The 25304-nt window shown below is 41.2% G+C and overlaps 1 protein-coding gene across 1 annotated transcript in view; it reads left to right on the top strand.

The window, feature by feature from the left end:
• PTBP3 (polypyrimidine tract binding protein 3) overlaps positions 1-25304 on the top strand; it is a 59666-nt gene that overhangs the window by 14002 nt on the left and 20360 nt on the right. The window contains exons 2-4 of the mRNA XM_084304909.1: positions 18373-18448; positions 23842-24011; positions 24909-25055. Coding sequence (XP_084161035.1) covers positions 18424-18448; positions 23842-24011; positions 24909-25055 — 342 coding nt within the window. The 5' untranslated portion in view covers positions 18373-18423. The remainder of the gene's footprint in view (positions 1-18372; positions 18449-23841; positions 24012-24908; positions 25056-25304) is intronic.

Genomic DNA, 25304 nt, shown 5'->3' with positions numbered 1-25304 from the left:
ATGCCGTCCCCTCGGGTCCTGTCGCTGTCCCCAGAGAGCAGAGCTCAGCGCCTGCCCCTCCGCTCCCCTCCTGAGGGAGCTGCAGGCCGCCATCAGGCCTCCCCTCGGCCTCCTCCAGGCTGAACACATCAAGGGGCCTCAGCCGCTCCTCATAAATCTCTTCCAGACCTTTCACCATCTTTGTAGCTCTCCTTAGGAAGCTCTCTAATAGTTTTTTGTCCTTCCTGGATTGTAGGAATGTGAGGCTGCACCAGAGCAGAGCAGGACAGTCTCTTCCCTCGCCCAGCTGGCAGTGCTGTTCCTGAGGCACCTCGGGGTCTGGTTCGCCCTGTTGGCCCCTAGGGCACACTGTGGAGTCAGGCTAAACCTGCCGTCAACCACAGAGCTTCCATATCCCTTTCCACAGATATGTTACAGGTCACAGACTCATATCATAGAAGTATTGAATGCCTCGGGTTAGAAGGGTTAAGTATCACCCAGCTCCAACACCCCTGCTGTGGGCACGGATGCCACCCACTTGATCAGGCTGCAAGCCTGGCCTTGAGCACTTCCAGGGATGGGGCATCCACAGCCTCTCTGGACAGCCTTTCCAGGACTTCACCACCCTCGTGAGTGAAGGATTTCCTCCTAACATCTAATCTAAATCTCCCCTCTTTTGGTTTAAAACAATTCGTCCTTGTGCTGTCGTTATATGCCTAAGCAAAGAGTTGCTCTCCGTCATTTCTATAAGCCCCCTTTAAGTATTGAAAAGCCACAGTGCAGTCACCCTGCAGCCTCCTCGGGGGAGCAGAACGTCCCCAGCTCTCTGTTTTTCCTCGTAGGAGAGATGTTAGCTCTGATGTTACCTCCATCAGTGCCAACTGCAACACTGATGAGATTGTCAAACCAACAGGAATTCAATCTGTCCCTTAAACGATCTTATCCCTTGACTTTATACATCTGTGCTATTTATTTGAAGCTGTTTGCCCTTAGCAGCCTTACCTGGCTGGTGTGAAAACCCGACAGGGGCAGGAGATAAACCATAGACTGTAACAGTCTGAATGAGGTAACAACATCCCTGAGTGCTGCTGAATTTGTGTACTAGCACTACGACATGAGCTTAAAGCAATAAATAAATAAATGCTGCCTGGCATGTAGCCATTGATACAACTAATGTGTTTTTATTAATTTCTATGGCCACTGAGTGCAAACTGCAGGTCCTTATCCCTGGATGGGGCACAATGCATCTGTAGCTACCTGCCACGAGGATGGAGGCATAGTTGCAGTGTCTGAAATGTGCTATATCCACCAGCCGGTGTCGAGTCAGTCCAGTGGGTGTTTAAAGGACATATGGGGAGAGAGGCAGGAATAGTCCTTGGATTCTGGACCTAAGCTACTGTGGACATGAGGAAAACTGTATCCCAACAGGAAAAGAAGCATGAGTGCCCTTTGCACTGGTTAAAGTGTTGACAGGTTGGAGTCCCACCCAGCAGGCGATAGAAGCGTATGGAGGTGAAGTATAATCAAATGAGGATGTGGAAGTCAAAGCCACAAGACAAGCTACTGGTATGATATTACTGAGGAAATGGCACAGGTGAAGCATCTGTATTGATGCTTGGGTGGTTGCTGATGCCCTCTGGGGCTGTTTCACTTGAGACTGCTCACCGTGTAGCCCTGAGTATGTGTAGAATACGCAGCTGAAGTGTGTCCTCAAGAGAGAGACTCTGTTGGGAGTCCAAACGCTCATGCCTTGTTCTACCTCCTCCTTTACCCCATCGTCATACCATTCTTGGGAGTACTTACAATATGAGTTATTGTTGCTCTAGTCCTGTATGTAAAATTCTGGAGACTGTTGCAGGTGATGTCATTTACGATACAAGTAAGCAACCTCACACTGCAGATTGTCAGAATAATAAGAGTTACTAAGGTGTCAAGCAGGGGTGAAAGTGAAACATGTCTTGGTCTACTGAGCTGGTGCCACCCAAGTAGCTACGGTGATCTTGGAGGCCTGTAAGTATGACCTTCGTTGTGTTGCTGTGTAGTTGTTAGGGAAGTCCATAAGTTTGGATAAAACAGGCAGGTATTAAAGAAAAAAAAAAAAAGTAAAATAAATGTTTAGAATTGGTAGAAATAGCAGAACCAAAATGATAACAACAATATTTGGCAAGCAACTACACTGCACAGACAGACAGCAGCTCAGAGTTGTCCACCAACTGGTAAAGAACAATAAGAACAATCTATAAGATGCCATTTGCCTCTTAAATGTCTCACCTACCTCAGCCTGGAAGGGAGAGGCAGACGTGTGCCCGCAGGGATACCTGGCATTGGAGGACCTCCAGGGAGACCTGGGGTCAAGCTCATGTGTCTGTAGCTTGCACACTCGTCTCTGCACCTTATGACTTCTGACATCCTTCAACATCCTTTCAGCAAGGAAGGGCTAAGTGAGGAATAAAGCACTTTTCTGTGACTTTGTAATGTTCTTTGCATTAATAATCACTCTTTCACAGAGGGGTAAAAAGACAAATTCTTGACACAAGTCCAGTTATTGTATACTAAATAATGTGTTTAGTCTGTCCTGGTCTAAATCATGGCGTCACAGAACTTTGAAGTGCATGTTTTATGAAGCTACAATTGTTACCAGTTTGCTCGCAGCTCTTGTTATCATCTGCATTTTTTAAGGTTTCATTCTTGATAAACATTTTGAAGACTGTGTTAGTGTTCTGAGGAGGGATAAGTATGTTTTTCCCATATATCATTGCTGTGAAAAACAATTTGGCATTTGTTAAAATGATCATGTACAATTATTGCAGGCTTGAAATTGCATTTTATGAAAATAATGAGAAATATACAAGCATTACTGCAAACAGACAAAACACGGTCTATAAACATGTGTGTATCTTTGTATCCTATAGTCCCGAAATCCCATTCACGAGGTCAAAAACAATTAGTAATGCTTCAGGAATGTCTGTCCTAAAAATGCAAAGGTTTGTTACCTGGAGCTTTGTTAGAAGATTTTTGCAGCCTTTATCTGTAGGCTGACTGCCGTAAGTTTGGGGAAAGAAGTCTCGAAGTCAGTGAATACTGCTGTTGGCAGGAGTTATTTGATTACTAGTACTAGTTTCTCCTTAAGAAGAAGTTTTTATTTTAGAAGTTTTATTGACATTCTAAATGGGCTAATTTAAAATGTCTAACTTAATTGATGATTAGAGTTTTTTATGCCAAGATTCCCTGTCCACAGCTGAAGTGTTTTAAATAGGATTGCTGTTTTACTTATTCTTTTACACAGACGTTGATTTCTGTTGCATGGTGTAAGTTGTAGCTGTGAAGGATACATTCTTCGCATTTTTACTGTGTTTAACATGTTTCTCTCTCAAACATTTAGTCTTGCTTTTGGATATGTGTCATGGCTTTTCCTAGTACAGTCAGCATGTGTATTTGTCTGTTTATGTGGCTCTGGGAGCGTGTTTTGAGGAAATACAGTTGTATGCTTGTTTCTTCCCAAAGTCTTTCCCAGGCACACCTCTCAGTGAGTGTCAGAGGCAAGGTTCTGGGCCGTGTGAACTTTTGGACTGGCTGACCTGATATGTTCATTCTCACACTTCGTTTACACAGGAGTAGGAATGCTGTTAAAGTGGACAAATGCTTTAATTTTTAAATAGCTGTTGGTTAAATAACAACTTTCTAATCTGTTGAATATTTGTGCACCAAACTGAATTTGCATTAGCAGATCTTCTTCCAAGAGTATTTTTTTCTTAAGTTGTTCACTCAATCTCTGCTCTTGATAGGGACTGTCCAATTCTGGGATTACTTGCTAGCTTTGGCTAACGTGACGCACACATGCATAGAAGTATATGAAGCATGGAAAGGGTATCAGCACATCTGAAGTCGAGGCTGGCACAAATAAGTTATTCTGAAGTTGGAAAATTTGGAGAGTGTTAATGTGAAAGACTGAGCTGGCAAGTAAACGTGTGTACGTAAGCAAAGTTGTGGATTCAGAACCCAGTGTAGATACACCACTTTGAGAGTCAGGCTTGATATCACACAGATCACACAGAATTTCTAGGTTGGAAGAGACCTCAAGATCACCCAGTCCAACCTCTGACCTAACGCTAGCAGTCCCCACTAAACCATATCCCTAAGCTCTACATCTAAATGTCTTTTGAAGACTTCCAGGGATGGTGACTCCACCACTTCCCTGGGCAGCCTGTTCCAGTGCCTCACAACCCTTTCGGTAAAGAAGTTCTTCCTAACATCCAACCTAAAACTCCCTTGGCGCAACTTTAGCCCATTTCCCCTCATCCTGTCACCAGGCACGTGGGAGAACAGACTAACCAACCCCCACCTCGCTACAGCCTCCTTTAAGGGATCTGTAGAGAGCGATAAGGTCGCCCCTGAGCCTCCTCTTCTCCAGGCTGAACAAGCCCAGCTCCCTCAGCCGCTCCTCGTAGGACTTGTTCTCCAGGCCCCTCACCAGCTTTGTCGCCCTTCTCTGCACCCGCTCAAGCACCTCGATGTCCTTCTTGTAGCGAGGGGCCCAAAACTGAACACAGTACTCGAGGAAGGAGAAGGTCTAGCGGGGCACCACCCCTGGTAGGTTCACTAACCAGCTGCGTCAGGAAGCTATCTTCCACGCTCTCCAGAAACCTCCTAGACTGCTTTCTCTGGGCTGTGTTGTGCTTCCAGGATATGTCAGGGAAGTTGAAGTCCCCCACGAGAACAAGTGCTGACGATTTCACACTTTTGTCAGCTGCCTGTAGAACTCCTCATCAGCCTCCTCATCCTGGTTCGGCGGTCTATAACAGACCCCCCACCAGGACGCTTGCCTTGTTGGCCCTCCCGCTGATCCTAACCCATAGGGACTCAACCTCATCATTCCCAGCCTCAAGCTCCGTGACATCAAAACTCTCTCTGATATAGAGAGCCACACCAACACCCCTCCCGTGCTGCCTGTCCCTTCTGAAGAGCAGACTTTCTACCTCAGCCTCACCCACGGGGTCTCTCAAGCTCCAGGGCCTCAAACCTGTTGTGTAAGGGCACCTGGGAAGGTGGGGCTGGTGGGGGGGGGCATTGCCTGCGCTGTGGAGCAGGGACCTGTCTCCATTCCTCCTCAACTCCCAGGTCCCCTCCATCTGCCTGATGATAAGTGTGAAGCCTGTGTCTGTGGCAGTGATAGTTTCCTCCTGTAAAAATCATAGTGGAAAAAGGACACGGAAGCTTTTGTACCGTTGAGGTAAGGCAGACTGTGAGAGGCTGAAACCTGGTGTTAGCTTTCCTGGTTACATCTCTGTAACATCACAATGTCTTGTGAATGGTTGTATGGTGCTAGTATTCCTGTGAATAAAAAAACAGTTTTAGCAGGAGAAAAGCAGGAGAATCATTCTGTGATGCTAAAAGGAGTCTCTCATTAAAGTATGATTAGAAGTAGGCGAGTAAATGATGCAAGTATTGCAGTTCTTAAACTCTCCTTTTGGAAGAAAAATATTATAAGAATAATATTGACTGCAAATATCTCTTGCTAAGTGAAAAATAGATGTCAGTTTCTGATCTTCAGTATATAACTACTTTCTGTCTCAAATATGGACTATATTACCTACTTTTTTTTACCTCTTCTGTTATTAAAACCATAAGCAATATAAACAAAACTGCCTTCTCTTTGCATGGCTGTTTACTCTGGCCTTTGCAGCACATCACTAATCTCAATATGCTTTCAACAAGACCTTTTAACACTTTTACTGATGCCAACAGAGTGAAGTCTTGTTCAAACCTCTTCTCTGTTTCCCTGACCTCCCAGATGCAGCTCATCTGAACATTGAGTAAATTGATTGTTGCTTATAGGAGGAGGAAACTGGCTCGTTTTAATTAAAAAAATAAATAAATAAAAATTTGCTTTCCAGGTACGCAGGTTGAATTGATTCCCTTTTAGCAAGGCAGAATAGAAGAGAGGGAAAGCAAAGATTCAATGATCAGCTTATTTACCTTTGTGGCAGTAAGCAGTTAATTCAGCTAGGATGTGCCATGAAGCCACGCCATCAGGTTTGCAGACACAGCTCTGTGATTCTACAGAGATGATCGGGTGTTGTTTTTTGTTCCAGTTGAGCCTGTCCATTTGGCTCACGGTGGGAAAGTGGGATGGAGTGTGTGGGAAGAAGAGCCTAAGCTGATATTCTGTTGAAGATGTTACATCAGAAAATTCAGCTCCAGTGTCGGTATGGATAAATATCTGTTATCTGAGTTAATTGTTAGGTTTCTGTTCAATTACCGATCTCAGCTACATCTTAGTTTGGTCAGGTCAGATGTCTTCCAAGTTTTTTGAGCATATAGGATAATATTATTATTATTAGATACAAATTTTCTTGGTATATACACATAGTATTTACAACATGTTTTAAAGACCAGATTCTTCTGTTAAATGAGCAGAATCCACTAGTATGCCTTCTCCCACTCTCTGTCCTAAAACCTGAAAGCAGCAATTCACTTTCTTAAGAAAATATTTTAACCAGTAGCCAAATTGTACTCCTTCATGCTGGAGACAACATAGGCAAGCTGTTTTTAGAAAAGAGAAAAAGCACACAGTATTATGGTTATGTTTTGAAAATTGAATTTTTGTGCTTAGTTGAAATAATGATTGAGTTGCTGTCAATTTAAGAAGCACTTTTCATTACTGGGCCCTTGCATATTGCTAGACAATGGCTTGCAAGGAGTCAAGGAAACAAGGCTTGCAAGGAGTCAAGCAGACAAAATGACTCTTCCATTCTTCCTGAGCTTGTTACTTAATGAAAGCTTATGGTTCTTATACCTAGCATGTATTTAGTAGCCTTTTTATTTTAGGGAGAAGGGAAAAACTGAATTCTTAGAATATGTTCTACAATGACAAGTAGAGAAGGAATGCTTAGGTCATATTTAGGGCAGGAGGACGAGTTTACCTTTCAGAGTTTACTTTTTTTTTTCACTTTTTCTGTTATTGTACTTGTTGAGTACCAATAATGATAGAAAAAATGTTCAGTTAAATGTAACATGAACAATTTAAAAAGCAAGTACCTCTGTTTCTGGTTTCTGCAACTATAGTCAGGGATAAACACGGCTATTGAATGGCTGTGGTAAAACTGACTGTATGCAAAAAGCTAAAGACGTTTAAAGTATGACTTCAGGGTTTTAATTGGCAAAGTTAGTTTTTTTTTTTTTTTTTTCACCCCCTGTATATAAAATCAAAATACTTGTTGTTTTGGTTTTGGGGTTTCTTAATTGTTTTTTAGTCCAAGTCTGGCAATGTTTTATACCTCAAAGGGTGTTGCATCCCAAGGACAAGGAGTTGGTTTGGTAATGGAGTAGTACCTTATGCCCATATTGCAATCCACAACTTCTACAGAGTAGGTGTGTTTTATCATTTAGGACAGCTAAACTGTGGCAAGGCAAATTTCTTAAAATGGAAAGATCTTCACCTGCTTTGCCAGGTAGCTATGGAAGCAGAAATTGGTGTTGAGTATGCTTGCCAATATGGATGACCTGAGGACATCTAAAAACAGTTGGATTCTTCATTTTCATCCTTGTACTTTTAAGACATGTCCCTGGTTTCAAATGATTTTGAGGTAGCAGGTTGTCACTACAGCTTGTGGTTTCTCTGACTTTGTGCATTTGTGAGAGTGTTGATTAAACTGCAAGAAATACAGTTGTTGAGTCTTGTATTAATAAGATATGACCAAGGACATACAGCAAAATTGGATGATTCATTCAAAATCATTTTCCTCTCCCAGTGCTTAGGTTCCTCTTTTCCTGAGTTAAACCTGGATGAACTGTCTCTCTGCTTTGTCCGGAGACTGTTAATTATTTAAATAATACATACTATTTATAATTCCTTCGTGTAAAATACAATTAGTGCTTTCCATGCAAAGCTTACAGGCTATTTTTTTTTTTTTTTTTTTTTTTTAACTTCTGGAGCTCTAGCCATTGACCGAGACACACTGGGATTTTTTAGTTAGGATTTTTCGACAAGTTAGGTTTTTTTTTTCTAATCATAGTGCTGTTATTAGTAATTTTGCTGTCAGGTATGAGCACAGTTTAGAACCCAGGCACAGTACTGCCACTTTCTCTGTATATTGGTTTGGTTTTGTGTGAAGATATCAAAAGACATTGCAGAATACACGTCTTTACATATTAAACTTGATTTCAACTCAGTAGTAGCATTACTTGTATACATGTAGGAATAAATTTTAAAAAAATATTTTGAGAATTAACTTTTGGAAACCTGGCAAGCAGATTCTCAGATGCGGTGTTGGCAGCCTCACCCAAATATTGTAAGTAGGCAGGCACACTGAAACAGAATGGCAAATGGAAGAAAAACCTTAAATTTTTAGCGCTAAGAAGCCATAACTGTATTTGCAATGATTTGGGAAACAAAGACGTGTTTCATGTTGATGGCTGGAATTTTGTTACAATTTGAAATTATTTTTCTTTCTCATAGAGCACAAAACACAAGTTAGAAATAATAGAAGTAGACGGCAGCTGAAGCTTTGCTGCAGGTTGCTTACTTCATCTGATGTGCAGTGCATCCCGCTGTCACTAACACCCACGTTGTTTTCAAAGGGAGCTCTTCGGTTGTTGTGGCTGCCCCATCCAGCTCAAGGCCAGGCTGGATGGGGCTTTGGGCAACCTGGGCTGGTGGGAGGGGTCCCTGCCCATGGCAGGGGGGTGGAATGAGAGGGGCTTTAAGGTCCCTCCCAGCCCAAACCATTCTGTGACCCTGTGATGATGATAATTGCATTCAGGACTGATGTTACAGCCTCAAAGTTTATAGTTTTTGTTTGTTTGTTTGTTTGTTTTTCCAGCCAAAAGTAGAAAAGGGAATACTTATACTCACTACATATATACTTGATTTTTAAAAGCCATTTATAATTCTCTTAGTTTTGGTACTTATGCAGTATTAGAAAGCTTACTAAGGGAGTTTTCTGTTCTCTAAGAATTTCAAGATTTCATGCTTTGTCATTGTGATACTTTGACAGGGATTTCTTTTCCAGAAAAGCCCAAGTCCGTGGAAAATCAAGCAGCAGTGCAAACATGACAAGTTTATCCAAAACTCAGTTTTAAAAAATAAAATTTTGAATACATGAGTAAAATTTTGATTGCTGCCTGTTGCAAGTTTCCAGATTATTTTTGTTTGTAAGTTTCAGTAGCACATTGAGTGTAAATGCTTTCAAAGATTAAAGACGTTCCATGGTGTAAAATCCAAAATCAGTTTTGTGCCTCTGTCGGGATGTCTGTTTCTTAAACATTTAGCTGACATGTTGCAGTACTGGCAGTCTGAGCAGCACTTCTTCGAGGTTGATTTGACAGCAGCATCCCCAAGGTGCTTTACAGAGCATGAATAATTTGACAGTGCCGTGTAGTCTAATCTGTTAATCAGACAAGCTCCGGTTTCCTGATTAGAGGAGGAAAATTAAAGGCACGTGGAAGGGTGGAGGCCCTACTATTTCAGCCCGCCGCCTGCTACCTGTTGTCAGCCAGGGATGTCTCTTACAGCCAGGGCTGTTGCCAGCACTTCTGGCTGGGGTCTTTGTGCTTAGAGGGTAACAGCATGCTTCGTGAAACCTTGCTAGGGGTCGTGATCTGTTTGTCTCTTGGCAGCTCTGTTGTTGGCTTTCAAGGCTGAAAGTAGTCATTGCTACCTGAAATAACCCGTGTCTTTTCTAGACACAGAGGATGCAGTAGGCTCTTGTTTGATCGTGTTTTTTTTTCCCTCAGTGAGTGTCTCGTTGCTGTAAAGGAGCAGACACACACGGAGCACCGCACCACCTGCCGACTCCCCCCGCTGTGGGTCTGGACAGCGCTGTGCAGCCTCCTGCACCCAGCGGGGTAGGAGATGGCCCACCTGGTGCTTCCTCTCCCAGCAGCTCTCCCTGACCTGCTGCCTGCTGCACTGATCATAAAACGGAGACTTAAAGCACTCCACTGTGGTACACTTTGGCTTTGTCTTGTTGAAAACAGCTGATCTGTTTGGATCTGTGGGGTAATTCTTGTATCTTTCTATGTCACGCTGTAAAGTCACGTACATATATTTTTAAGGTGAGTTGGTAATGCGGCAGAGAAGGTAAATAGTCGAGGCACATAACAGGCAGTAAGTGTTTTACATGCTTTTTGCTACCTGCCCCCCTCTGTCCCTTCCTGTCCTCCCCAGCAGGGAGGATGAATCCTGAAGTTGGGTAAAGTTTGTCTCCTTTTCCATATTCCTGCTTCTGATGTGAACAACAAACATGTATAAGCTAGAGAAAAACGTTGCGATCTGTATCTGGAGTGTGATCATTACCAATGTAATAAGCATTTATATGGTTTTAAAAACGTATTTACTTTGGATTTCTTCTTTTAAAACTGATGCATCAATCTTAAAAAGAACAGTCTATGGACTAAAACGAGAAATATGTCTTCAAAGAGCAGTACAAAGGTTTGTGCATATGTGTACGGTCAGTTTTATTACTAATCACTTTGTTTTCTATCTGTTTTGTAGAAAAATGGTGAAAGGGTTCCACGATGCTACTACCCCATTACCCAGATTTGTAGAAGTTAAGATGGGATGACGAGACAGTTTTCAAAACTGTTTTCTCTGCTGTTCTTGAAAGTGCTGAATTTGAAATTGCAGTTCAATACTTAGTGCAGTATATTTAGGTCTGTACTGTATTTTCGATTTCAGTGCAGCATCTGCCATTAGGAACAGTTTATTAAAGCTATTTTTGTGTAATGGCAACTTCGTGTTTTAGTAATTGTTCCAATCATGATTAGAAAAGATACTTGAGATTGCATAACAGCATACATTGTCTCAGCTTTAATAACTGTTTATTACTCGATTTGTTGTTCTGAGAAGAAGCCTTTATCTTTTTGTTAATGAAATCAACAAGACTAATACTTTAGTCGTTTGTTTTCCTTTTCCTTTTTTTTTTTCTTTTTTAAATTAACATTCCATGACTTTTAAAAAGTACACTGTATCTTGTTACTGGTGTAGCAGGGAGCTTCAATAATTGATAGCAGAGACAGCAGAGCTGGCTGTATTGCTAGCAGAGCATTCAAGCCTACAGAAGAGCATCTATCTGTGCTAAAACAACATTCTTCAGGGGTGACTGATGATCAGCCTGTTGAGCCAATGTGTTTGCGAGGGATCTTTTGCATTGGACGAAGGAAGGTTTGCATTTTTATGATCATTGCCTGTAATTTTCTTCTGTTTCATCACATTGAGGTGCTTTTTCTGTATAAGGTTCGCTTGTTTTTTTTACTTCTGTATTTTTATTATTTTTTTAATTTATTTTTAATGCAAATGATCTTACCTTGTAATTTGTTAGTTCAACTCTACTTTCTTTGAAATGTTTTTTTTTTTTTTTTTGGTGTGTGTTTTGTTTTTGTTTTTCATCAGTGGCATTGTACTTTGTACTTCACATTAAATTTTCAGTTCAGAAGTAGAATTTCCAATTTCCACCTCTGCTGTTGCAAACATAGTCTGTGGAAGAAAGAATAAAGAAATATGGCAGGTGTTTAGAAAGCTTATTGTAGAAGTGGAAAATAATGGCAATTTTCATGTTTCTTCACGACCCCTAGCTCTTTTTTTTGTCAATCAGATTGTGTAAAAGTTAGTAAGATACGCCTTAGAACTTCATTTTAAGTTAACAACAGTTTGTCACTAGCATGACTTGAAAATGCCATGTGTCAAAATGTACCCTTTTTGGAATAGAAATTCTTCTGTTTCCAAGTAGAATCTCGGAGAAAAAGTGTCAAAACTGCAATTTATATGCAGGTAAAAAGGTGCTTTTTGAAAGAGTTATTATTTTATTGGGCCACCTTTTTTGTTGTTCTACCTATTTCATAGTAAAAAGCTATGATCATATTCTTCCACTTTTTGACTTAGAAATAGAAGGACGCTAGTGGTTTTCTAGGAAAAACAGTTTTCTTTCAGATGAAATAGAAGTTGGTCTGAAATTATGCCAATTGTAATTAACTGAACTGTGCTGGAAAATTTGTGATTGTGAGAAAGTTACAGGAAAAATATTGCAGTTGAGAGTTGCGGGAAAAATGTGTTTTTGTTCATATACTGCAGTCTTTCCCAATATTCAGATGTTGTTCTGAGGGTTCATTGACTTCAGATGTAATGCTGAATAAACATGTGATACAGTTCTGAAAACTGTGCATCTTCTAAAGAGGCATTTCAGAGTCGCACTCTTACTGTCCTGTTTCCAACAATATCTGACTTGTAGACTTCAGAAGCCTAAATTTGTTGACTTTAAGATGCTTGCTATACCTGTTTGCTGTAAGTGCAGCCTTATTTTTACTTGAATTTCAGAATCATTGACATGCATATGTCACCATCAGAAACTTCAAAATCACAGAACAGTTTAGTAATTCCAAGAAAGGCACCTACTGCAGTAATTTGAAGCTTTATAATACAGCTTACTTAGTCAGGGAAATTGGCCATTAGAGAAGAATAATTTGTTTCATTACTGTGTCATTGAGTGCTGCATCTTGTAGATGCCCCTTAGTGGGCTAGTTAGTCTCCACTACACATTTTACTTGCTTTTAAAGAAAAGTCCGAAATTAAATTATGCTTTCCAAACAACAGGTTTCTGATTCTGACTTAGTAATGAAAGAATACATTGCAATTACCTTGCCTATCATGAGCCATTAATTCTAAACAAATGCAAAAATGTTCTAGTGAAGTAGGAGAAGTGGAAAGCCGTCTCGTGATTTAAGAAAAAACAGTTCCATATACTGTGAGGTTGTTTGTGTGTTTGGGATGATGGGATGAGATGGTAGACAGAAGATGCTGTTTTAACCCTGGACTGGTTGCAATTCTTGTTTTGAGAAATTCCACTTACCCGCTTTTCCTGCAGGTCTGAAGGAAGGAAAATTCACCACACAATTTGATGTTCAAATACTTTATGTGAGTAGCTTTGTGATGAAAGAAGTGCTTGTCAGTGAAAAGTTAGGCACTTGTGCTTAGTTGCCTTGCCTGCCTCTTTTTGTCCTGTGGGGCCTTGTAGCAAACCAGTGCAAGCAGCACCCTGAGGATAAGTGGCCAACTCACCTCAGATAGTTGTGGTGTGAAAGCTGAAACAGTAGTGATGGCCTAAGGGCTGGGTGAGCTGACATCCCTTCTGGAAGAAGTGCTTGCTTGTGATGAAACTTTATCACAGAATCACAGAATTGTAGGGGTTGGAAGGGACCTCGAAAGATCCAAAGGGTCCAACCCCCTGCCAAAGCAGGTTCCCTAGAGCAAGCTGCCCAGGGAGGCGTCCAGATGGGCCTTGAATATCTCCAGAGAAGGAGACTCCACAACTCCCTGGGCAGCCTGTCCCAGTGCTCCGTCACCCTCCCCGTGAAGAAGTTCTTTGGCATGTTGGTGCGGAACTGCCTGGGCTCCATCTTGTGGCCATTGCCCCTTGTCCTGTCCCCACAAACCACTGAAAAGAGGTTGGCCAAATCCCTCTGTCTCCCACCCCTCAGGTATTTATACACATTGATGAGATCCCCTCTCAGTCTTCTCCAGGCTGAACAGACCCAGGTCTCTCAGCCTTTCTTCATAGGGAAGATGCTCCAGGCCCCGTATCATCTTTGTGGCCCTCCGCTGGCCTCTTTCCAGGAGATCCCTGTCTTTCTTGTACTGGGGAGCCCAGAACTGGACACAGTACTCCAGGTGAGGCCTGACCAGGGCAGAGTAGGGGGGGAGGATCACCTCCCTTGACCTGCTGGCCACACTCCTTTTAATGCACGCCAGGATCCCATTGGCCCTCTTGGCCACCAAGGCACACTGATGGCTCATGGCCAACCTGTGGTCCACCAGGACCCCCAGGTCCTTCTCCTCAGAGCTCCTCTCCAGCAGGTCGTCCCCCAGCCTGTACTGGTAGAAGGCAACGAGGTTGGTCGAGCACGAATTCTCCTTTGGTGAATCCATGCTGACTACTCCTCATAACCTTCTTCTCTTCCAATTGCTTGGAGATGGCATCCAGAACAAGCTGTTCCAACACCTTTCCAGGGACAGAGGTGAGACTGACTGGCCTGTAGTTTCCTGGATCCTCCTTCTTGCCCTTCTTGAAGACCAGAGTGGCATTGGCTATCCTCCAGTCTTCAGGCACCTCTCCTGTTCTCCAGGACCTTTCAGAGATGATAGAGAGTGGTTCGGCAATCACATCTGCCAGCTCCTTTAGCGCACGTGGATGCATCCCATCGGGACACATGGATTTGTGTGCTTCGAGCCCACTCAGACGCTCCTGAACCAGTCCCTCATCAAACAGGGGGGAGCCCTCCACTTCCCAGACTCTTTCTGTTCTCTCCAGGGTCGAGGAGTCCTGGGGGGGAGTCCTTGAAGCAAAGACTGAAGCAAAGAAAGCATTCAGTATCTCCGCCTTTTCAGAGTCTCCTGTGACCAGGACACCCCCCTCGTTCAGCAAGGGACCCACATAATCCCAAGTCTTCCTTTTACTGTTTACATACTTAAAAAAAAACACATCTTATTATCCTTTATCTCTTTTGCAAGCCTCATCTCTAGGTGGGCTTTAGCCTTCTTTGAGAAAGAAGGAGAGGGACTGACTGAGTTCAGGAACTTGAATTCTGTTATCTCTTTGTGGATCTGTATTTATAAATAGGTAGGAAGATGCTGGTGAAGAAAATGTGATCTCCTTTCTTTGCTTATCCAGAATGTCCCCAACACACTTTTATTTCCTGCTCACACAAGAAATACGTTGACTTATCTTGGCATTCTTCTAGATCATTTTCGCATTGGGTTTGGTTTTGATTTCAGTCAATGACTGAGAAAACTTATCGGTTGTACTACCGAATAAATGACAAGGTACAGAACATCATCTTTATAGCGTTCCTGTACTTCGGAAATAGCTTGGCCATCTATTGTGGATCTAGGAAACTGAGTTTTTTGTTAAAGACTCAACGTGACTGTGGCAGGCTGATTATTCCATAACATCTTAATTTAACATCTAACTGTTTATTTTGTTTCTAAAAACTTGAATACAGTTTAAAGTACACTTCTTTTCAAAACCTTCTTGTGGCAAATTGAAGATACGAAGATAGTTATACATTTGTAATGATGATGTGGCAAATTGAAGATACGAAGGTAGTTATAGATTTGTAATGATGATGGTTCCCTGTATTGTGTGAGACTCAACACATCGCTGGTTTTTATCAGACCAAGTAAAACAGCTGACTGTGCTGCGAGCTGGTGGGTTAAAAGCTTTCTTTGTGCATGGCTCCTCTACTCTGAAGTTATGGGCTGTCAGTGTGCAGGTGAAATTCAGGCAGCTGTTTTAGGAGATGCTGGTTGAATGATGCATGGGTCTGGGGCACAGGCCCAATTGCCAGTTGGTTGTAATTTATGTGGTGTCATCTTCCACTGTTCATGCTCATCCCAGGGCAGCTCATTCTGCACAGCAGTGAGCAATAGCCTCAACTAAGCAGCTCTGCCCAGTGCAGACTGCTGCAGACACCTGAATTGGGGGGTGTGTGTGTGCATATGTTTGTCTTTTCAAGCTGGAATTGCTTCCTTGATCTGGTTTACAGCACAGTTCTGTGATTCAGAAATAACAACTGCTGGAGGGAACTGTAGTGATGGGGTAGCCTAGACAGAGTAATACTTCATAAGAATGTTACATTAATTTTCTTTTGGAATATGCTTGAACTTCTGGGAAGGCTGGGTTATCTTTCAGACAGAAATTGATTGTTTGATTTACAGACTTTCAGTATTATCTGTGATAGTAAGTTCTGGTCTTTTTTATTTTGTTTTTAAGACCTATCTAATCACCATGGTGTTTCGCTGTAATCCTGACAGTTAATATCTTCTGTGTCAGCCTCTAAGAATTTTGCTCAGAAATCTGTGCCAAATGTATCAGTTGCAGTTTTACCTACCAAGCCCACAAAGTATCTAATCACATCAGTTACTGGTGCTTCCTTTTTCTCAAAAGCAATAAATTTTTAGTTGAAAGCAAACCTTTATTTGTTGCACACTACACATTTCATGAAGTGTGTGAACCTAGTAGTGCTGATTCGCAGACTTTTCTCATTTGTAACCTGATCTTTAAACAATTTACTCTGATTTGTAAAAATCTTGACATTACACACTTTTCCTAACTTCTGCATTAATTGTAAGTACCTAACTTTTAAAACAGTAGATTCTGGTTTCCGCACTAAAATGCTGATTTGAATACTAAGTTCAGGATGTTTTATTTTATTCTGAAAAAGCCTGCTGTTGGGTATTCTAGGATATCGGTACACTTAAAATTAAATAAGAAATTTTTAAAATGCACACTAAATCCTTGAGATTAACTTAGTGTGTTAAAGTCTGTTAAAATAATCATAGATGTATTTGGTGCCAGGTTTATAATGAAACCACAGAATAGCTACAGGTTACTCAGTAAAGGCACCTGCTACTGGAGCTTGATGTGCTAAAATAACAGCTTTGGTACAGCCTTCTTGAAAAATGCAGAAATGTATTTTGTTGAACAAATGGTAAGTTAAAAGTAAACTAAAAGTCCTTACACCTGAAATTATAGCAGCATTTTACAGGCAAAATATGCTCCGTAGAAGTTCAATATATAGGTGTTGGTATACTCAGTGTACTTCTAATAATCAAAAATTAATGCTCATTTTAACTGTTAATTAAATTCCAGTATCCATCCATATAGAATGATACATATCAGAAATGTAGTAAACATTTCATCCACAAACTTTTACAAGGCATTGTAATTTAAATTTAAAGCATGACCATCCAAATAAATTTAACCTGGGCTATACGATATGCAGTGTGCTGTATTATTGCAAATAGATGTAATTGGTAGCAAATGAAAACAATTAGAATAAAATTCTTTTCTTTTTTTTTCTTTTAATATAGAGATTATTTCTCAGATTGCTTACTGTGTTTGATGTCGCATTTATGCTGTTAAGGTGTGGTTTCCTGACTAACAGTAAGTCTGTTCTGCTGTTAGTGAGGGGTGAACACAGTCATGTTTTTCTCCTTCCCACACTAACGCTTGCGATACCTTCTGAGCAGCTAAATTTTTCACTATCCTAACCTGGTCACGGCCTTCTGTTGCAAATGATCTTCCCCACAGTGGGGAAGCTGCATGAGCACATGGGTAATTGCAAGGAGGAAAAGGACCAGAGGGCTGCTGTAAGCACAGACAGCCTATAAACCCGTCCTCTGCGAGCTGTACTTCTGCAGCCAACGCCAACCAGTGTGGGGGCTTGCTGCTGCCCAAAGGATGCTTTTGTAGTTCTGTCCCTTCTCCACATAGCTCTGCTCCTTCCTTTGCGATAGATCCTGCCATTCTTCAACCCTTCTTTCAGCTGATAAACTTATGAACCCGATTCAGCAGAGAGTTTTGGCAGGTGAAGGGATTGGACCATTTTGTAGAGAATCTCTCAGGCACCAGAGCTGGTGCAACATAAGCAGCAGGAAATACTGGGACATGGGCAATGGGAGCCTCTCCTTCCACCAAACGAATGTTGATGAGCTGTCCAGGTCAGCTTACTCCATCTTCTAGAACCCACTTCCTTTAGTTGCAACTTTTTCATGTAAATACTGTCACAGAAAAGTGTGGTACATGTTACAGGAACCTTAACTGCCTTAAGAAAGACCTTGTTGGCATTTTGAAGCAGGGTCATATGAAGAAACTGATGCTTGACTGGCATACTTGAGCAATCCTGCAGGGTAAAAGCAGCGCCTAGTTGCTAGTTAAGTCTGGCGTGTTGGATTTGGCATTTTTGGATGAGGAGCCTGTAGTGCTTAAACTCTTCCCTGTTGTTGGTTAGAGCCACAAATTGTCAGTATTCCTAAAGCACATACTTTGATTTTTTAAGTACGAATGATCTGCAGTCAAGTTCTTTGGATGACAACTGGGTTTAAAAAAAGTGCTACAGGTGTATTTGAAAACATCTCAAGTTGGTTTTCTGAGGTCAGAACAAATGCAAACTGATGTAGTTATGTGTTTATTCACACTTGGAAGCCACTTTGAATGCAGACCAAGAGCCTGCTGCCAGCTCATTTATTTTCATAAACATTTGTTATTGTTAATCTTTTAAAACATAAACTGTGGTAGGGTAAGTAATAAGAGAAATAATAAGTATAACACAGCTGAACTTGCTAACTAACATCTTGAGACAGAATGAATAGTTGTGTGGTTGGCACTTTTTCATAGAATATCCCAAATCACAGAATCATAGAATACCCTGAGCTGGAATGGACCCATAAGGATCACCAAATCCAACTCCTTTTGTGAAAAATAAATTCACAGCAATAGTGGGCGGTGTGTATGAGAAAGGGAATGTTATTGGGAAGAATAAATTACAGGAATTGTTAAGTTTTTTATCAAGTTCTTCATAATAACAGCTTTTACTGTTAATTTTGTCTCTTATTTTTAGTGTGGACCTGACGAGTTTCTTTCCTCTGGAGTCAGTAGAAGGACTTCTACCATGAGTAATTCTACTGCAGATACAGGTATATATAAGAAAAAGACATTTACCATAGTTTTTCTTCAACAACATACGTGCGTTCTCTGTGATTTTTTTTTAATTTAATTCTTTATTGTCACCATTAGCAGCTGCACCAGGTCCTAAACTGTATGAAATCTGACTCCAATCTACTGCCAACAGTAGAGGCACTGGACTTTACCCAGCGTTGTTTAACAACAATATTGAGGAACTCTAAAACTGACTTGTTAAAATGGGTCAAGAAACACCAGTTTTCTATAATCATGTTCAAGCAAGTAGCCTCCTGTAGAGATTCTCAAGGACCTGCACAATTTTCCTGTAGTTGTGCATTTGAAATAAATTTGTTTTGCAGTATTCAAGGCTGTCTGGATTATGGAGTCAGAAGATTAATATCATACACTAATCTCAGTTTGGTGGAACATAGGGCACATTGTGTGGATTTGTGATAAACAGTTAAGCTGATTCCCTTGAGTGTTCTTGTTCATGCTTTCTACCCTACTTCCAGGATTTCTTGAGCAGCAGCACAGACAGTCCTATGATTTATTTTGCAGTTGTTTTTCTGCCGGTTCATGTCCCCGTGCAATCTCTCCATGGGTTGAGATGAACGCATTTTTTTTTGCAAGGGAAGCAGTATTTTTTTTTTTTTGATCAGGTGGTTCCTCAGTCTGATTCACCACATATCTGCACAAATTGTTCCTTAGCACAGTGTTTTTTGGGCAGAGATAGTGGGAAATTAAGTAAACATGTACGGGATACACAAACTAGTTACATTTAAGTGATGTGGTGGCTCAGTGTGAAACCACAGCCATGGCTTCTTCAATCATGTTAGAGTGGTGTTGCCAACCACAGATGTTTATGCTTCATGTGTTGAGGAAGATGCAGTAAGTATATTTGGTTACCTGGAAGTTTAGGTCAGGCAAAAAGCTGAAAGTGAGAGAAAGCTGGGACTGCTTCCTTTAGAAATATTTTCAGTTTACGTGGGCTTGAAGTATTCATGTCCCATGGCTGTGTAAGTTAAGTAAATTAATTTACTTGTGACATCTGTCATCCATCAGTGGTCATGGTCATCTGGAAAGGTCCCGTATGGCTGGAGACTTGCTAATGTGATGCCTGTCTGTAAGAAGGGTCGTAAGGAGGACCCAGGGAACTACAGGCCTGTCAGCCTGACCTTGGTGCCAGGAAAGGTGATGGAACAGGTCATCCTGAATGCAGTCACGCAGTGTGTGTGGGACCTCTGGGGGAATCAGGCCCGGTCAGCATGAGTTCATGAAAGGCAAGTCCTGCCTGACCAACCTCATCTCCTTCTGTGACCAGGTGACCCGCCTGGTGGGTGAGGGAGATGCTGTTGATGCAGACATGCATCAGACTTCAAGTAACATCCTCCTAGTAACATCAGACTTCTGAGCAAAGACCTAGATTTCAGCAAGGCCTTTGACATGGTCTCCCACAGTATTCTCCTGGAGAAGCTGGCAGCCCATGGCTTGCACACGGACACTGTGCTGGGTTAAAAACGGGCTGGAAAGCCAGGCCCAGAGAGTGGTGGTGAACAGAGTGAAATCCAGCAGGTGACTGATCACGAGTTTTGTTCCCCAGGGGTCGATGTTGGGGCCATCCTCTTTAATATCTTTATTGATGATGTGGATGAGGGAATTGAGTGCACCCTCAGTAAGTCTGCAGATGACACCAAGTCGGGGGAAGTGTCAATGTACCAGAGGGCAGGAAGGCCCTGCAGAGGGACCTGGACAGGATGTGTCGATGGGCAGAGGCCAGTGGGATGAGGTTCAACATGGCCAAGTGCCAGGTCTGCACTTTGGCCACACCAACCCCATGCAGTGCTGCGGGCATGAGGCAGAGTGGCTGGAAAGCTGTGCAGAGGAAAGGATATGGGGGTGCTGGTCGATGCTCACCTGAACAGCAGCCAGCAGTGTGCCCAGGTGGCCAAGAAGGCCAGCGGCATCCTGGCTGTGTCAGGAGCAGTGCAGCCAGCAGGAGCAGGGAGGGGATTGTCCCCCTGTGCTCTGCTCTGGTGAGGCCGCACCTCGAGTGCTGTGCTCAGCTTTGGGCCCCTCACTACCAGAAGGACATCGAGGCCCTGGAGCGTGTCCAGAGCAGGGCTACGGAGCTGGTGAAGGGCCTGGGACACAAGTCCTGTGAGGAGCGGCTGAGGAACTGGGGGTGTTTGGTCTGGAGAAGAGGAGGCTCAGGGCAGACCTCATTGCTGTCTACAGCTGCCTGAAAGGAAGGTGTGGGGAGCTGGGGGTTGGTCTCTTCTCACGGGTAACTAGCAATAGGATGAGAGGGAATGGCCTCAAGTTGTGCCAGGGGAGGATCAGGTTGGCAATGAGGAGACATTTCTTCTCAGGAAGAGCAGTCAGGCATTGGGACGGGTTGCCCAGGGAGGTGCTGGAGTCACCGTCCCTGGGGGTGTTCAAGGAGGGGTTGGACCTGGTGCTTAGGGACAGGGTTTAGTGGGTGACAGTGGTGGTAGGGGAACAGATGGACCGGATGATCTTGGAGGGCTTTTCCAGCCTTAATGATTTTATGATAGACAATTGTCTGTCAGCGTTGGTTTCTAATATTTGGTTTTATAAGGGTTCAAAGGACAGAGAAGATGAACCCTTGATAAGCATTTAAGTCCTAGTTGCTGTGTTTCCTATGGGAATCAAGAGTAAGGAAGAGTCTGAGAACTCTTCAGAACATTTTTCTCTTCTGTTTCTTAGTTGCACACGTTGGATTGTTCCTAATTCTGTTAATTGATTTAGTATGACTTCCATAGGCTTCTGCTTGTCTCGAAATAGCATAAGCTTATAATTCAGTAATTTAATAGCTGAAATGTATTTCAGGCTTGTGTAGATGGTATTTTTGTGACAAGCTGCCAACGGACAAGGAATATGAATTAGTACTGAGTTCATGTGGCTTTTATTAATTACCATTGTAACCACTGATACCTCATACTGACTTCCAGGGTGTCTAAATCATACTGGACATTAAAATAAGCTGGGTGTATTTGGCTTCTAATAAATCAAAAAAAAAAAAGTAGTTCTCACTGATGCTTCTCTACTTAATTTTAAGATAAAAATAATCTGAATTAAAAATAATTGAGATGAATTAAAACTAAAAATAATTGAGATGGGGCTGTTTACCTAATACCACTGCTTCACCTGCAGTAGTTTTTCTATGTAGTGGGTCACATATCTAGAATATGTTTTGCATTTCTCATTCTGAGGCTCTTCACTTGGAAAGTATTTTTGTACAGTCGTGAGTCATGATTTTGATGAACTCCTGTTTGTAAATCTTGGCCCCAAATTTCATTTTGTTTTGAGGCTTCTCTAATGTATATGTGTTTTCTGTTTTCACCCGAGTGTGAAATTCTGAAGAGGTAACGGCCTTGGGCATACTTTAAAGAATTATTGAATCCATTTTGAAGGTTAGATGCCAAAAAAAAAAACACAATATGATTATTGTTCTGCATCAAGATTCGTATCAGACAATAGCTGCAGAAAGAAGTATGGTTTAAAAATGCTGGGGCCTTTATAGTTGGGATGGAATGAGTGCTAGCTTTTATTTTTGATTCAGTGACTTACTTGAAGCTCCACCATACTTAATATAATTACTATATTACCAAAAGGAGGCATTTTAATAGCACATGAGATTTTTAGGTCAGGTGTTGGTCGCTATTCAGAAGCCAGAGTCAATATATGCTTGCTAATGGGTAGATAGTGAAGATGCATGCTGTATGTGCACGGGTTGAAACCGTTCTGTTAAGCACCATCCTTGTTGGCTGAATGCCTGACCTGCAAACTCCTGTAACACTCGGTGAAGGTGCTGAGAGAAAATGCTGTGCTTGCCACTTAGTTCCGTTTTGCCACCTGTGATGAGTCAAGAGAGCCCTTGTGGCATTACTCCTGCAAAAGACTCTCACCTTAAACTAAAGGCAACATTCTTCTTAGGTTTCATTTGCTGTTTTATTTAGTCAAGCAGTCCTTGGCTTAGTAAAATCAGGGACTTAGTTGTGTCCCTTAAAAACCTTAAAACTAGATTTAACAAGATGGGACAGGTTGTTAGACTTTAATAATAATATATCCTGTCCTGGCTTGGTGTTGGTAAGTGTTAAGTACCTTTCTCTTTGTCTTAAAATATCATCCCCTGCAAGTTTGCCACTTGTTCACATTTTCCAGAATACACACAGAGCACACAGTGGCATTTCTTGATGGAAAAAGCAATGCATAACAAGCTCTTTTGTTATACATAGAGGGTATTAATTACCTTGACTTATGTACAGAGTGAGACTTGTGTGAAACACTTCTCAGCTTTAGATTGTCTTCAAAACTTAAAGGAAAATATGGAACCACTTGCCAACCTCACACGGATATTTGTTCCTAATCTTTAGGGATTCTCTGGAATACCAAATGAAGCACATGAGATGTTAAGGTTCTTTCTCTTGCTGGAATGAAGCTGTTTGTAGCATATAAATTAAACAAAACAAAACAAAACTATTTCTTAACAAAAGTGGTATACCTTAAGTGGTGTACAGTTAGACTTAAATACGATTTCCATTGGAGTTGTTGTCTTCTCTCTCATTTTAGGAAATTTTTTTCATCAAGTCTCTTAAACTCCTGTATCTTGCTCTAGGAAAATCTATTACTGGGGTGTGTAAATTGGCTAATGAATTTAATTTTTATTACTTTAACAGTTATTACTCCATTGTGATAGTTCCTAGAATAATGTGCCTGTTTCAGAGGTGGTGTTCTGTTTAAAAGTGCTCTCAAGGACTCTTGAGTCAGTTCCTTGAAATGTAACCATTGGTCACTTACCTGTTACAGGACCCAAATAAGCATATGTTGGGAGAAAAAAAAAAAAAAAAGAGAAAAAAAAAGAAAAGAAAAGAAAGCTGTTTGCCAAAGTGGAAGACTTTAGAATCTGTATGGATTTCGTGCTTCTCTGAGTCTAGTTAAGAAATTAATAATGCAGGAAGATAAGTTGGGAATTAAAAACCAAATGTGTTACAGTAGTTAGAGCAGTCCCAGTTACTACTGACTTGCACCTGTTCTGTGTAAGTAACTCTTTATAAATACATTATATGCATATTTGGTGAAAAGTTATCAGCCTCTCTGGCTGTAAGACTTCAAAACAAATAAGAAACCCCCTGCACCCCCCCAAAAAAAAACACAAAAACAAAAACTACCATCCTTACAGTGGAGATTTGGAACAGCTGAAGGGGGCCTTTTTAAACTGTCCATTGGTTATATATGACCTGTTCTTTCGTACTATTCAGAGAGCTACAGATAACAGTCAATGTCAATACTGAGACAGCAATTTCTCTCTTTTAGGTTTTGGCATTTATACTGCATAATAAGTGTGTCTTGTTTCCTTGTCCATCCCTTTCCCTAAATACTTTAGCTAATGGGAATGATGACAAGAAATTAAAAGAAGGCAGATCTCCAATCTCTCCTTCTCGTGTCCTTCATCTTCGTCAAATTCCAAGTGATGCCACTGAAGCAGAAGTCATTTCATTAGGTCTCCCTTTTGGCAAAGTGACCAATCTCTTGATGCTAAAAGGAAAAAGTCAGGTATGTTTTCAATGTTTTAATTTTGCAAGCAAGGCTGATGATGTCATTCATGTTATATAACCCTTTTTATATTGCATTTGATTGAAATGGTTGCAGTGATGTCTAAATATTTCATTGAGGGCTCAAGATTTTCGTATTTTCAAATGTGGAAGGATATCTTGGTATTTAATGCTTTTAATATATTTTTGATTAAAAAATTACCTAGTAACCTGTTGATAATAATAGTAAACATTTAAACACCTTACATAAGAATATGTAGATGATCAAGAACTATGCTGCCACTACTTAGCTCTCTTGAAATAACCTGCTTGATTAAATAATTAACACACATATTAATTATTTTATGTGAAATAAATTGCTTACGTTTTTTATAAGTTCTTTTAGATGAGAAGGGGTAGTTCACATGGTGAATGAACACTAGAATCCTAAAAATAAAAGACATTCATTCATAAATTGTCTAGAGCACTGGACCGGGTTAATATTATGATTAAACTGATAGATGTTTAGTGTTCTGTTCCTACTGCTTCGTTCAGTAGGTGTATCTGCAACCTAAGCAATAGTGGCTTGATTCAGGAATCTTATAAATTCATTAGCAGTGAATTTTTATTAGCATAGCTTCCCATGTCATACTTACTCCACCATTTTTTTAATGAGTGCTGAGAGAGCGCATGTCCTTGCAAGACCATTCTCATAGATAAAAATCTATTAAGAAAATCAAATCAAATATCCCCCACAAACTTGCATACATGAACACATTTTAATGCTGAGCAAATCAGCACTACAATTTCATGTAATCTTTTTTCTACTCAGAGTGGAATTGGGAATAAGTGATGGTTTGATGCTTTGTTCTTTCCTGTAAACAAAACAATGTTGAAAACTGTTACATATTTATTGCAGGCTTTTTTGGAAATGGCTTCTGAAGAAGCTGCTGCTAATACGGTGAACTTCTATACTTCTGTTACACCTCTCCTCCGCAGTCAGCCTGTTTATATTCAGTATTCCAATTACAGAGAACTTAAGACTGACAATCTACCTAATCAGGCTGTGAGTATATTATTTCCATTTAACAGGGTAAAATTGTAAATGACTTGCATCTGTAAATAAACAGACTACTTTCTACCAGCACTACACCAATAGTCAAATTCTAATAGATGTTTTTTTCTGTCAATTGTAACCTAGACAGGAAGTTACTTCAGACAGGGACTTCTCAATGTTACTGTGGAGGAGATCAGGTTCAGAACGTTCATCCCAATGACCAGGAAATCCAGTGAAGGTGGCAAGGAAGCCTGCATG

The sequence above is a fragment of the Netta rufina genome (genome assembly GCF_964035555.1).
Source record: "Netta rufina genome assembly, chromosome: Z".
In the NCBI taxonomy this organism is placed as follows: domain Eukaryota; kingdom Metazoa; phylum Chordata; class Aves; order Anseriformes; family Anatidae; genus Netta; species Netta rufina.
This window is presented reverse-complemented; position numbering and strand designations above follow the sequence as displayed.